This window comes from Cyanistes caeruleus, chromosome 16 (genome assembly GCF_971803275.1).
Source record: "Cyanistes caeruleus chromosome 16, bCyaCae1.hap1.1, whole genome shotgun sequence".
Lineage (NCBI taxonomy): Eukaryota > Metazoa > Chordata > Aves > Passeriformes > Paridae > Cyanistes > Cyanistes caeruleus.
In genome coordinates this window covers 3,877,530-3,892,416 of record NC_141716.1, presented here as the reverse complement: position 1 = coordinate 3,892,416, position 14,887 = coordinate 3,877,530, and the positions used below count along the sequence as shown (strand labels likewise).

The 14,887-nt window shown below is 46.2% G+C and overlaps 2 protein-coding genes across 5 annotated transcripts in view; one reads left to right on the top strand and one right to left on the bottom strand.

Moving 5' to 3' along the window:
• PHACTR3 (phosphatase and actin regulator 3) overlaps window positions 1-14,887 on the bottom strand; it is a 99,316-nt gene that overhangs the window by 7,209 nt on the left and 77,220 nt on the right. For all 3 annotated transcript variants that reach the window (XM_086852823.1, XM_086852824.1, XM_023939612.2), the window contains exon 9: window positions 1,209-1,264. In XM_086852823.1, coding sequence (XP_086708949.1) covers window positions 1,209-1,264 — 56 coding nt within the window. The remainder of the gene's footprint in view (window positions 1-1,208; window positions 1,265-14,887) is intronic.
• Window positions 3,545-14,887, top strand: part of LOC111938045 (uncharacterized) — a 207,498-nt gene continuing 196,155 nt past the window's right edge. The window contains exon 1 of one of the 2 annotated variants that reach the window (XM_086852841.1): window positions 3,545-4,670. In XM_086852841.1, coding sequence (XP_086708967.1) covers window positions 4,443-4,670 — 228 coding nt within the window. In that variant the 5' untranslated portion in view covers window positions 3,545-4,442. The remainder of the gene's footprint in view (window positions 4,671-14,887) is intronic. The other variant, XM_086852842.1, reaches the window with a different exon arrangement.

Genomic DNA, 14,887 nt, shown 5'->3' with positions numbered 1-14,887 from the left:
TTTCAGAGATCTTGGTTACTGACTCTTGAAAATCTGTCCCCACATAGTTCAGGATCTTGGGTTACTGCATTTTCCTGCCTGTCTGGTAGAAGAGAGGTGAAGTTTGGCCAAGCTCACCCATTCATGTTGCAAAGAGGGTTTCCTTTTCCTCCTTGAGCTGTGCACATGCAAAATAGAGCCTATTTTACAGTGTGTGATCTGTGCATTGGAACTGTACAGAAAATACTGCTAAATACATTTTATACTGTGGCATCCCTTTGTGTGAAAACTGAAATGAAATCCCAGATAACTTCAATGGCAAGAGCATAAGGCTTTTCTCTGGGAACCACTAAGAAAGTTCTGAGACATGAAATTTTAGGTAATGCAATGTTGATGACTTTTTTCCTAGTGAATTAAAATCATATGATTAAACATAAATTAAACAGTGTAGGCAGCACTACTTCTGTGACAGATTTCTGTGGCTTTATATTTTATGTCTAATGAGAACCTATAGCTCACATCATGCTGGGTTTTGTATTTCAGCGCTAAAGAGACTGCTATTTAAGCAGATGGATTCCCCCTTTTGAGATCCATAGTGGAGACAATTTCAAAGCTGTCTCTCACCTTCCCCTAATTCAGCAGTGTAAGGGAAAGGATGATGTTCATCACTTGTTTGATCCTTTGGAAACATTTAGGAAAAGAGTTGCAAGATTTGCCTTGTGAATTTGAGAGATGCTGAGAACACTCCCCTGTGGCAGCGCCCGTACCAGGCCTGGGACTGTCCCTCTAGTAATTCTGATTTCTCAGGCTGATCTTTGACTTGGCTTTGGGAAGATCTCCAGTGACATGAACAAACAGACCTGGGGAGAATCACATCTCTGCAAGGATGCTTTCCCCTTCCACTGTATTGCCAGTGCAATTCAGTGTTTGCCTTGAAAATCCATGTCTTGAAAAATGTCACCCCAATTCTCATGGCACTGTGACACTGGGATTGTATTCCCCTCTTGGACACCAGTAACACTGCAATCAGAATGAAAATTATTCCAAAGCCTGAAGCTGAATGGTTCTTTTTGTCCTAAAATTGCAAGTCTGTGAAAAATTAAAACTTTTAGGTACTGAAAATGATCCCAGTGAATTAATTTGTCTATTTAAAAATAATACATTCTGGAAATGCAATCACTGATTTCAACAAACACACATAAAATACTTTAGGAAGAAAAAGTACTCACGTTTCAGTATATTCCTTCTTTCTAGCTCCTCAACAGCGGGTCTTTGGCTGAGTCGCCTGCGGAAAAACACCAAAATCACATTTTGTACCATGCCTGTTCTTTGGAAAGTCTGTAGAATTCTGATTTCTGGTTGGTGTTTTCGTCAGGAGGAGACTACAAAATCTCTCTCCAAGATTTGTGAAGAAAGAAAAAAAAAAAAAAAAAGAATCCTGGCAGAGAATTCTTTCTTATATTGTTTTTCCCAAATGCCAGGAATGCAGGTAAAAGTTCTCTAGCTTGCTCTGCTGTCAGTGAAAGGCTTCCTCAGAACGTGCATCCTTTCCATCATACTTTCCAGACAGTCAGCTGGAACCAGCACTCTCCAGAGGTAAAATTCACTCTCCAGGTGGTTATCAAAGGAGTTTCACAGTGATCTTCTGCCTCTATCACTGCCTTCACCTTTTAATCACACATAGCAGCGCGTTTTCTTTCCTCTACTCGCACCAGCAGCGCATCCTGACAAAAGGCAGACTGGCCAGGAATAAAGCTTTCCTGTGGTTTCCCAGCTCTGCTCCTGCCTGCTGAATGCAATCCGAGTGCTGCTCACAGCCTCACGCTGTCTGAACCGAGTGTCTCGGTGCCACCTCCCCTCCTCACTAGTGCTGCTTCAGGATTGACTCTCCAAATCATATGATCGGTGCCACCGCGATTCCACTGCGCATACTGAATGAGAGTATCACAGTGATATCTGCAGAGGATCTCAGGTAATTGGAGCCCTCCCCTAGCACACACACACACACACAGACACACACACACACACACACACAGAGGCTGCATTTGTTGGCTTTCATGTCATAATCCAGCCAGCAGATCGGAAAGAGTTTCCGATGCTTCCTGGCCTGCGTTCTGGCAACGCTGAGGATTCTCATCGCCTGCTCTCAGCAGATGTTGCCAAGCCAGAGATGAAGTTACAGAGACAAAGAAACACTCAGAGCAGGGACCACACTACAAACTGCTGCAGTTATTCCTCTGCTGGGTATAGGGAATAAATGAATAATTATAAAATCATGCTGTAACAGGATCTACATTTTGTCGAATATACAGCAGATGGAAAAGTGAAGTAATTGTTAACACACTGAAATAACAAAAAAAAAACCAGTAAAATCACCTGATTCTAATTTTTCCTTGTTTTTTAAGCCTTACCCAGTATATCTTCCAAATCAACTCTGTGGTCATATGTTATCAGACCAACAGCTCCTTAGCCTTTTTTAATTAAACTCTCTGGAAAAACTCTCATCTTTGGCAACACGAAGCACCACAACTACTGCACCAAATGCACACCAACAGAAAACTTAAATAGATGAGCTCTTGTGCAGAAACACCTGCAGCCTCTCACTCCTACCTAACGCTTTATATCACCTAAGGCTTTTCTCCTGACCTCTGGCTCCTCTTTGGAGGAATAAACCAGATACTCCAGCAGTGGAAGTTGCAACAATCCCAGCAGAAACAGGAATGATGCCAAAACGAAAGGCTTTAAACATGTATTTTTAATTCCTGTTACCCTTGGACTCCTTCTTCATTTCCCTGCATGTCTCAGAAATTACACAAGTCTGGCTAGGTTTTGTTTGAAACAGATAAAGTGCATTTCATAATATAAATCAGGGAAGAATGACTTACTGGGACAGCTCATCTGCAAATGAAAGGTCCACTCGACCTGCTGCTCATATGCCTCTCTCTCAGCCATTCTTAATTACAGCCCTGCCATGTGGGATGGATAGACTCTCCCAAATCTGTACATTAGATTTCAGAGACCCCTTTTAAACTGGGAGATTAAAAGCCTAACAGAATAAATAGAGCAGTATGAGAATGCAAATGTATTTGAAAATTCTGTGATTCTGTGTGAATGCTCTGTATTTATATATAGTATCTATAATGGTTGATGATTTAAATCCTGTTTCCCTTTTGGCTTTGATAAATAACATGTAAGTGCCCATTTTTCTGTGCACACCCTCAGCTTTACCCCTAGCAGAAGGAAGAGGTGCAGACAAACACAGACTGTGTGCACACGTGAGCATTGCAGAGGTTTTTCCTGAGTTTTTCAGAGATACAGACCACACTTCCAAACTTTGCTTCACAGTCACAAAACTAGACACTGACTTTGGTTAAAAATAAATTTCCAACAGGGTTTCAGAAAGGTGGGGATAGAGTGAAAACACCAAGTACAGGGAGAGTCACGATCAAATGAGAAGTGGCAGAAACCTCTGACATTGCTGCTGTTGAGGTCTGGGGACATTTCGTGTCTCTTTATTTCTACTGTTCAGGAGAAGGCTCTCTGTGTCCAGAGGCTGTTTCTGCTCGCAGTCTGAGCTGCTGTGGGGAGGCTGGGCTGGGGGAGCTGCTGCAGGGCTCCAGATGCCCTGACAGTGCCGGGCCCGCGGGGGCTGGGGCCACACGGCGCTGCTGAGGCGGGGCTGGGGGCTCCACACCCCCTTTCTGCAGGACTTCAGCACTTGTGGAGTGAATCCACCGCCTTGTCTGGTCACCCTCAGGGCAAGGTCCCCTGTGGGTGCTCCCTGTGGGGCAGAGCCCCCCCTGCCCGAGCTGCTCTGGGGTGTGGGGTCACCTCAGCCCCACACCGAGCCTTCAGCGCCGACCTGCAGCCAGGCAGAGCCAGGGAAGGACAGACATCTTCTGAGGGCTCCTGGCAGGGCAGGGACTACCCCTGTAAAAATCCACACCCCTCCTGAAGGAGCTTTAATGTAAAAAACCATTTCAGGTGAGTTTGTGCCTCTGCTTGGGTGAGCCGTCCTCTGGCTGCTGCAGGCTCTGAGCAACAGGTGCTCTCTTCTGGATATTTATTCCATGTTTTCCCTGAAGCTGATACAAATCCTGCCTGTGGCAGAAGCAGAAACACACCCTGTGTGCTGAGCTCAGTGAGTTTCCTCAGAAGGGACTGTCCATCCCTGCGGAGAGCCGGTGTCAGGGCCTTGGGAACACCTGGAGAAACAGCCCGGGCTCCCCTCACACCCTGGGGAGCACAGCCAGGAACACGGCATGGGGAGACTGAGGAGCCACAGACGGGATGCTCAAATCTCATATTTAAAGGAAACAAACTCCAGCTGAGTAACAATTACCAGCAGACTGCAGAGCAGGGGAGAATCACTCTGGCGTGTGAGTCCAGAGGATGAAACAGACACCTGCCATGAAGGAACCTTTGTGAAGGCCAAAACCTGAGCCCTCAGTCAGTGACTATGGATGGCCTCCGCAGGCCTTGCAGAGAGAGGATTTTGTATGAGGCAGGTGCAGGTGATTTTGAATCAGAGTCCTGGCTCACTTCCCGTGGATCCAGTGGAGTCCCTGCCCCTGAGTGAGGATGCTTGCAGGGCTCACCAGGGCCTGTTGTGCTGCTCAGCAGCCGTGGCTGGAGGGCTGAAGTGGACAGGAGGCTCCAGCACTGCTGCAACACAGCGTGGTCATGGCTGGGTGAGTCTTCTGCTTTCCATTTCTGTTCTTTTGTCACCCAGGGACTCGGCTCCACGTGGACTCACCTCAGCAAGGTGACTGAGCTCCATGGGGAGTACCACTTCTGTTGTGTGACTATAATGATTTCCTTTCCGCTGATTTCAATATCTATTTCTTGTTTCTGGGAAAAAACAGCCAATTAATGCTCTTATGTCCTTGGGTGTTATGAAAACCTAGGTTTGGGTGTTTTTGTGCTGCTGGTGAGGCAGGAGTACTCCCTCTGAGCACCTGTGGGGCCAGTTCTTTTGGGGAAGGTCTTGAACTTCTCTTGAAAATGCTTGAATAACTTGCAGGTTGGTCCCACCTCAGTTCAGATTCCCCCACAGTGTCACTGGAATTGCCATGGTCTCATATTAGGAGTGCTCTGTCCAGGATTTTGCTTCCCTGATACTTTTAAGCAAGTGGTGCCAAGAGCAGCATTGAGTGGAGCTGAACTGGCAGCACCTCAGACGTGACTGCAGCTGCCTCTGGGAAACTGAGCACAACTGGAGGCTCCAGAGTCACTCTGCTGGAAGTGGTGTCTGGATGCAGTTCAGAGATTGCTGCACATGTGTCAGAGATGCTCCAAGTTTGGACAGGCACCCGCATTTTCTCATAATACTAAAGTAGCCACTGTAGGTGTGTGAGAGTAAAAGGGGATGGACACAGAGCACCTCATGTGCAGCTATTTCTCATGTTCAGAAAAGCTGCAAAGGTTTTGTGTTACTGTTCTGTGCAAAGTGAACGTACACCTTCAAGCACCGGGTGTTCTTCAGTTGTTTGAAGCTTGGGGAGTGTTCTGAGTGTATTTTCAGACCACCTTTAGAATGCTTTCTCCAGCAATTTGGGCTCAGAGAGATGATAATATGTATTTATTATAATCTCTCAGAAGACAAAGACTTTGCTTTGCTCCTGTGTTCTCCCAGTGTTACTGCTGTGGGTGAGAGGAGCAGGTCATTGCAAGTTAGCTCAGTCACCTGTGGTTCTCCCCAGAGCACCCTGCAGGTACAGCCAGCTGCTCTGGGTCTCAGGGCACCTCAGGTGCTCAGGGTTTGCACATGGCCTCAGGTGTTTGTTTTGTCCCTGCAAGGTTCACATGGGAATCCTCTGACGTCCGTGAGCGCTCCCTCGGCTCTCAGAGGGGCAGGGGAGCTGTGGAGCCTGGCTTTTTCCCTTGGTGAACACGTGTGGTGTATAACTGCAGCACAACAGGCTTCCCTCAGCCATCAGAGCCCTGCCACGCTGATGCTGGACACGAGCACAAGTGCAGATGTGGATTTGGAGTGTGGGGAAAGCCACAAATGCTCATCCCCTCTGGAGCACGGTCACATGTTTGTGAGCCCAGGGACACTCACATGTGCCTCTGACTGCTGATCAGGAGATCAATATTTGCTTCCCACTGAAGGGAATGAATATCTTGGGAGCACTGTTACACAAGGATTGATTGCATTGCACAGTTACAAGTGACTGAGTGCTCAGCAGGCTGAGGATGTCACCAGCACCCAGGGGCTGCCATCAGACAGGCCATGCATCAATGTGTCCTGTGAGCAGGAGCTGCTGCCAAGTCCCCTGCCCTCACAATTACCCTCAGCACTGTCTGCTTTGTCTCTTGTGGGAGCTGCATCCCAGCAAAGCCACAGCAAGCTGAGGGCTGGCAGCTGTGGGCACAGAATGGCTGATGAGAAACCACTTTGGAGCAGGTACAGCCCCCCTGTGTGCATATGGGGCTATGCTGACCCCTCACATCTCAGGCAGTCCTTCCCTCCTTCCTCTCCTCTTATTAGTCTGTATCTCACCTGCCTGGCAGATTCAAGCAGAATCCAGTGAAAAGCAGCTCAGGTTTCTGTGGTTTCTTATCTGCCCCCAAAATTCATGTTTCCCAAATGTATTTTTTCATAGAATCTGTTGCACAGTATCTGCATGTATGATTGCCACAAAACTGAATTTCTTTTGGACTTGTAGCTGAAGCCAAAAGTTACACTTTGGAATCCTGTTGCTGGTGTTGGTAAGATCTGTGTGATTCTGATGATCTCCTCCAAAGGGAGGAGTGAACTGGACACGTGCATGGGCCTGTGGACCCTAGGATGACAAGCGAGCAATCAATCCAGCCATCAGTAAATGAGTTGTAGCCAGCAGCGATTGCATTGATTGTTCCTCATGTCAGGTGGTTTTGCAGATGAGTCGGGAAGGGAGGTGGTGGGAAGGATCCCTCTCACAGCCCAGGCAAAGGGAGGAGAAATGGGAGTGCCCTGGTTTTGCTTCTCATAAAGCTGCTTGTGTCTGCTACCCATCAGGAGGCAGAGGCTCTGCCTCTTAAATTGGCATCTCTGTTGCCAGAACATCATGTTCAATTCAACAAGAAGTTTATTTTCATCCTTCCTATAAGTAGCTGCGAAGAGGATGTGTGCCAGGGCTTTGAGTCACCCACGCACTGCACCGTGCCTGCTGCAATGTACAATTATGGGTAGTAGTAAATCCACGGTGGGAGGGACTTCTCTGTTACTGTCTGTACAAAATTAGAAGGCAGACACCAAGACACAAACTTGCTTTTACCCCAAGGTAATTCTGGATCATGTAAAAAGTGGGAACTGATGTGCCAGCATTTCCCATAACAGGAAAATCATAGAATCAGGATGGTTTGAGGTGGAAAGAACCTTTAAAGACATCTTGTCCAATGCCTCTGCAATGAGCAGGGACATCTGCAAGTAGATCAGGTTGTTCAGAGCCTCATCTAACCTGACACTGAATGTTTCCAGGAATGGGACATCCACCACCTCTCTGAGTAACCTGTTCTAGTGTTTTACCACCCTCACTGTAAAAATATTCTCTTATCTAATCTAGCCTGAACTTCCTTCAGTTTAAAACCATTCCCCCTTGATCTATCACTATCTGCTCAAGTAAAAGGTTGTTCTTCCTCCTTTTTTACAACCCCCTTCAATCCCTGGAAGGTCCCAGCATTGTCTCCTGAGAAGCTTCTTGTCCCTAGGCTGAACAACCCCAAAGCAGAGGTTCTCCAGCCCTTGGAGCATCCAAGACTATCATCCTAAGAGCAGCTGCTGACCTTCTCTGACTGGAGGGAGCTCAGAGCAGTGTGAAAAGGGTGAGCTGCTTTGGTAAATGCTGGAGTTGCATTCTTTAAAATTGCCTGGTATTTGTGTCTCTGTGCCATCCTGAACTATTTTTTGCTTCCAAATAAGAAAACTGCAGATAAACACAGAGGCTATAAATGTTGCCATAATTACATGTGTTATTTATTTGTTTGGCCTTTAGTTCTGTCTGGATTTTCAAAGCTGCAAATCAGCACGAGTTCAGTGAATTATGTTGTCACTCATCTACCAGGCAATTACAGTTGTCCGTCATTATCATTTCTGTGATAGGAGCCCTGCAAAGAGTTCAGATTTCAGCTGAAATAGAAACCCCACACTTGCCCAGCATGACCCTTGTATCATAGCCCACTGTCCCTGAAGGACCTGCCCTGTGACAGTTTGTTATTGCACAGGGCTGTGAGCACTGTGTGGGTTGAAACAACAACACAGCCAGGATCCAATTGTGTCAGGGGATCCAGGTGGAGAAGGTTTGAGGGTAATCACTGTTCTCACCACCTGTGAAAGCCCTGCTGCATTTGGCCTTTGGGTCCCTAATTTTCCCAAGGTGTGAGGAAGAAAGGCTGGGCACAGCTGGGAGCAGATCAGGACCCAGTTCAAAAATCGGCTTCAAAGCTCAGTGCAGATGCTGAGCATCCTTCCAGCACCTTCAGGAGGCTTTCACTTTCATACTTCTCTCCACACTCAGATAAGGACTCTTGAAGGATGTTGCATGTTCCGGGACCAACATAACATAACAGCTCTCATTTTCATCAGAGTTATTAGTTAATATGCAAGAACTGGCATGCTCACATGGGGTTTAAATGTAATAACTGCTTATTTTAGAGCAGCAGCTTCTACCTGCTTCCCCACTCTGTGGTTTAACAGAGCTGCTGGATAGTGGATCTGTCCTGTTTGTGACAGAAATACATTTAGTCATTTGGGTGACAAAAGTACAACAGGTTGTTCAGCCAAAGACGTGTTCCCTGTCTGTAGCTTGATGAGCGTCTTGTTCAGCAGCAGTGTCAGTGCGAGCAGCACTGTTCTCATGAACAGCAGCTTGTTCTCACTTCTGCTCTGCCTTGCAGCTGGGCAAAGAGCTGGTTTGGGGAATACTTTCAGGCTAAAAATAGCTCAGCAAGGCAAAGTGCTGAAAGAACACACTCTTCAAATAAAAGAGCGAGTGGTGCAGCTCCCAGAGCCCCTCCTCTGCTGAAGGTTGAAGAGAGCTTCAGGCTGGGTATAAAATGGGTGTTGAAGGTTCTTCCAGCAGAAACCAAGTGCTGGATATGACCTGGACACACTGTGCAGGTCACTGAAAATGGTTAATAACATTTCATTGTAAAGCAATAGATTTTCTTTCTTTTCTTTTCCTTTTTTTTTTTTTTTCCTCTGAAGCAGGAATAAAACTCTGGAGCCCTGTGTTCCTGCAGAATGAAAAAGCAAAAAGCAATGCAACATATCTCAGACTTGGGCAAATTGAGAACATTGTGGGTTTGATGCTTTAGGACAAGCAAACAAAAGCAATCATATAAATCCCAGGGTTTTAGTTCTATCCCATTATGTGTTTATTACCATGATATCATTTTAAATCAAGACATCTGCCGCTGCTGAAATGATACTAAAATCAACTCTGATAGCAACTGCATGAGCAGCAGGAGGGAGTCTGAAATAACCAGCAGACAGAGGCAAATCTCAGCCCAGTGGTGGGGACTGCCACTGACCTGAGACTTTCCTGTCCCAGTGATAGTTGCATACTCCTGGGTGCTTACTGGGTTATGATTTAAAAAAATAAGGAAAGGGGGGAATAAAAAGGTAAGGAAAGAAGAAATCTAGATTTTAACTTCATTGTATGAATAATCCCTAATACAATGTTCATGCCTGTTCTCCTCCTGGGAGGCTGAGGCTGGCTTGTCAGCCACCTTTGTGCCCTGTACAAAATGAAATGTCTGTAGGCTCATGACTCAGTTTCCTGGGAAGTCAGGAGTGCAATTTCAGCCTTGGCAACCAGAGACTACAGGGACAAGATGACAGAGAAACATGTCAGTTCAGTCTGTAGATCCAGCTCCGTTTCACAGGGCAACAAATAGAGACATTGTCCATGGATGGAAGTGTCCCAGAATGGCCTGGCCTCGGCTGGGATGCTCAGGGCTGCACTAAGATCCTGCAGTACTGTGCACTTAATCCATAAACAGTTGCCCCTACGACAGATGCCACTGCAATGTGTGCAACTGTGGGATTTGGGTCACCGGAAGAAGCCACAGCTGGATTTGCAGAGAGCAGACAAAGTATTGGTGTGTGTGAGCTGTCAGCTGTGTGTCACCTCTCCTTCCCCTCACTCTATGCAGAATGATTTGAGAATGGCCCTTCTTGCCATGGCTGTGAGCTGCTGGGAATTTCCCCATAGAGGTGGGAGCTCTGGAGAACATCCTTCCCTGGAGGTGTATGCCAAGGACCCTTTGGCAATCTGTACAGTCTGGGAGGAGACAAATAAACCTCTGCAAGGTGTCTTTGGCCTCTGCAAGGAGCAGTGAGGATTTACCCCAGAGCTGTGTGAGCTGTGAACCTCCTAACCCAGGAGCTCCAAGCAGGAGGGGCCATGCTGTGGCACTTTTTGCAAACTCCTTGTAGTGTCAGGCTGGATGCCAAGGAGCAGCTTTCTTAATTACTGTAGTAAATCAAGGCAAATACAGCACTCTCCGAGTACTCTGTGTAGTCCCTGAAGGAAAAATCTAAATGACAGCAATTTCTGAAGCTGCAAATGCTGCTGGGACAGACAGGCCCTGCTGGGACCGTGTGTGTGGCTGCACACCTGCTCCCAGACTGCAGGAATCTCTCTGGGAACGCTCCCCCTGGCAAGGCAAGTACTTTCTAGTTCTCGCCTGTCACTCACCCACACAGCCTCTCCAAAAGGATGGGATATCCCTGCCTTCAGACAGCATCTCACCATCTGCTGTACTATTTTCTGTTCCTCTCATGCACACTACTGTTGGCCCAGCATTTTCCAGGGCAGTTAGGCCAACAGCTTGGTTTCACACTGTCACTAACCTTGGCTGGCCAGAGCTTTGCCCACAGCAGGCTCTGAATCCTGCTTTTTACTGCGCTCCCATTTATTTGCCTTTAATATTTTTCTTCTTTCAGAATTTCCCTTGAGGTTATCTGTTGATTTTTCAATACAAAGAGTGTTCCTGCTCTCAGTGCAGAGTGAAATGAGAAATTCCATTGACAGCTCAAAGATGTGGCCCAAAAAGTCTGTAGGGGTGCGAGTCCCCTGGTCTCAATAATCATCCATTTTGTAGTTCTTTCACCAGCAGCTGTCACAGTGCTCTGCAAAGCTGGTCTATGTGGTTATCTTTTATACAGAATAGGAGAATGTGGCAAACTGTCTGAAAAGCAGATTTGCAGCCCCTCTGTGAATTTATTCACTTCCCTCTGCAAGTGGTATTTCAGTAATTCTGTTTTTCTTTGTTTTTTAAATTGGACAGGGTGAGGAGTATGACTTGTCACGCAGTGGCACTAAGTGTGACACTGAGCACTGCAGACAGGCTATTGTACAGCAAAATACAGGCAGGATTTGAGTTTAAAATGTCATCCTCGTGTTCCGTCTGCTCATCCCAAGAGCTTTCTGGGACCCTCCTTAACTTTGTTTAGGACCCGTGTTTAGTTATGGTCACAAAAATCCAAATAGAATTTGCTGGCAAATTTCATGTAGAACAGAATATTCTGATCTTCTGAAATCTGAGTTCCTTAATTGAATAAAATGTAAGAATTCGATTATGTAACATCATGTTTGGACATCGCAGCCGTGATTTGCTGTGGTACAACATGCACCGTCTCTCACTGACAAAGCTCAAGGCTGCCACACAAAACCTTTGTGGGTGTTCTCAGGAAAGGACCCCATTGTGCCACCTCTGTGATTGTCCTCAGGGCTGTTCTGTGCCCACTGCAGGGTAGGGAGGATCAGGCAGAGCTGTGGAAGCTGGCAGTGACTCTTAGAGCTCAGGCAGGCCTTGGCTCTGTGCACACTGACCGTGACTTTCCTGTCCCTCTGCAGCTGATGCATAGCAAGGCACAGTGTGGCAGTGCTGGGCCTCTCCTCCACCCAAATTTCCTGCTAAACCTCCTGCTCCCTGGAGACCTGAGCTTGGCATTTCCACACACACCATTCATTCCCTGTTACCTTTCTCCTTTATGGTGTAAACAGGCAGATAAAGGGATTTCTGTAAGCTTAACTGCACGACGCCCATAAATATAACTTCCCTTCCCACATCAGTCCTGGTTTGTTTAACCTTTACTTGAGAAGGAGGATTTTTCCCCAGCTGGGTGGTATTTGGAAGTGCTGCAGCCACTCCCAGTAATGATTATAACAAGGCTGCAGTGTAGCCTGGCGAGGACATGGCTTTTGCAGACACCCTCAAATTAGGCTGATTTCTGTGCAACAGGCCAGCTGCTTTCTTCAGAGACTGCTGAGAGGGCCTGGCTTTAATTTTTTTAACATAATTTCTGAGAAACTAATGAAGTATTAATTCATTCAGAATTTAATTTGCTTAATGAATATGATCATCTCAAGCAAATGACACTGGTGGCTCATCTGTGAGCCGTGTAGTCTTGGTTTTGGGAGGTTTTTTCCTACAGTGAGGCACTCAGGTTTATCCTGCTCTTTGTTTCTTGCCTGAGTAGTATTCTGTATAGCTTCAAGAAAACAAAATAACTGACACGTCTTTGCAGAACAATGGACTAACTAGACTGGAGTACCTGTTTCTAATGTGATTTAAGACTCAGATTTTGCCAACTTTCTGGTTTTTTGTTTCCCAGTTGCCTTGATATCCTCTGCATAAGTGGACTTTCAACAGGAGGAGATCCTCAACCTCCAAAGCTGTCATACATTCCTTCTTAATTTCACTGGATAAAACCATGAGCATGGATTGATAAACCTGGGAGTCCTTGGTTTTGTTCCTTCGGTTTCTGGTGTGCTACATGTGGGAGCTAAAGGAAAATATAGAAGAGCGCTTTCCAGGACAAAACCACTCTCCAGAGTCTGGGGAGGTCAAGGAAGTGTGCTGGCCACTTGGATGAGTTAATTATCCTGAAAAACAGATACTGAGGGGAATTTGCAGTACTTTGCATCTCTTGCTGACTCAAGTAGCTCCCAAGACCTGATTATACAGCTGCAGCTTGCCAGGTGGGCACAGGCAGTGGAATCAGAAGGGATTAGCTAGAGCCATGTTTTAATAATTGATACAATTGCACATTATCTATTGATGTGCGTTGAGGAAAATCAGTGACCTTCTGTTCTGACCTGTTTTCTCTCCTTCCCCCACTTCCTATTTTCTACATATTTATTTCTTTCATTTTCTCCCCCCTCACCTTCTCTGAAGTTATTTCAAAAACATAGAAACTGTGCTAGACTGACCCAGTTTTTTCTATATGAAAGCAGCAAGCCCAGGCCTTGGATTCCTGGAGGAATTGAGATCCTGAATGAATCAGGTTACAGAAGTTGTGCTCAGAGCTGCAGGAGGAGGGAACTGTAGTAACTCACAGAATCTGGTGAACCAGAAACTACAGAGTATGAATTACGGTTTCCTTGGATCACATGTACTGAGACACAGTTTTCTTGGAAGGGAGCCCAAAAATATGATCAAGTTCTCCATGGGGAAGTACAGGTGATTCATCTGAGAACCCTCCCCATAAAGCAGGGATAACTCAGTGCTGTGCCCCCAGGGACAGTGTGTGCAGCTGTGGCTCTGCACAGTAAGGAGGTTTTTTCTTCTCCAAACCAAGCCATATTTCAGATTTTATGGAAGTGACCATTTAGGTATTCTGCAGGCAATTCACTGCAACAGTCACGGTGACACCCATTGAGATCCAGTCTGTCTGTAAATTTAGGTTTAAAAGGCAAGTGGAAAGATAACCAACAACATCCAAACTTTAGCCCTCTCTTTTGTTCTCAAATGCTTTCAAGTGGCACATCTGAAATGGATGTGTTAAAAAACATGCAGCCAAACCCCTTTCTGGCTGAGACAGTGCTTATACAGTTCACAGCCTTTCAGATACACACTGTCCATCCCATCTGGCTTCTGTTCCAACTAAGTGAAGTAAGTGTTTGGCTTGAAGTGCAGAAAACACTTTTCCTGAATTTCATTAATAGATCTAACCCAAAAAAACATAATCCTAAATCCTCTCAGTGACACAGTGACCATGCCTATACAAAGCGAGGGCTGGCACTGTGAACGCCTGAATCCCTCCCTGCCCAACCCCTGGGGTATCAGGAGCTCACAACTGTTACAGCACCTTGTTCTGGTCAGGTTTTCATCCCACAAGGGCACAAATCACTGTGACAACCAGAGCAGCTTACTTTGGTCTCTATCGATTAAGCTCTGCAAATTAAATTAAAGTAATTTCTTTCTGTAATTACTTGTACTGCAGACCCACACAAACTCAAGGACCTGAATCATAATCCAGTGTAAGGTGAAGCATTACAGGGTATTACTGGCATTTTATGCATTTCCTCTGGTTTATGACTGCTTGTCTCACCACAGGGGTAGAGCCCAGATCTTCAGGCGTGTGGAGGTGCCCAATTTCTGGGAAGGGATCTGAGCTGAGCATGTGCTGCTGTTAGTGGGCGGGTTGGCAGGGCAAAACAAGTGCACTGCTTTTTTCCCAAAAAGGCTTTTTCATTATTCAATAACACTTGCTTAAGCAGTTTTCCCGCAAGTTTATTTATGTGATTATACTCCCCTGTGATACTTACAGCTTTCTGCAGTCTGATTTGTTTATTTCTAGTTTCACTTGTGCCACTTACGCCAGATCTATTCGAGGAATTGACTGTGTGTCCCAGAAAAGGCCTGTATATTCCTATCTGTGTTTCTACCTGCTGCTCTGCTCTGCTCTTCTCTTGCCTGCTGTGCTCTGACCTGCTGCCCTTGGCTTCTCTGTGCTGTGGAAAACAGGTTTGATTAGGAATTCCCAGCACAGGAGCCAGGGAAGTAGAACAGAGCAGTGTAAGGAGATAGTGTCTTCCCAGAAGACAATCTTTAATCAGCTGTGCCCTGGGAACTTGGAACTTTATGTTGTTGCCTGACAGAATTTACTGCCTCTGCAGTGACACTGCCTCAT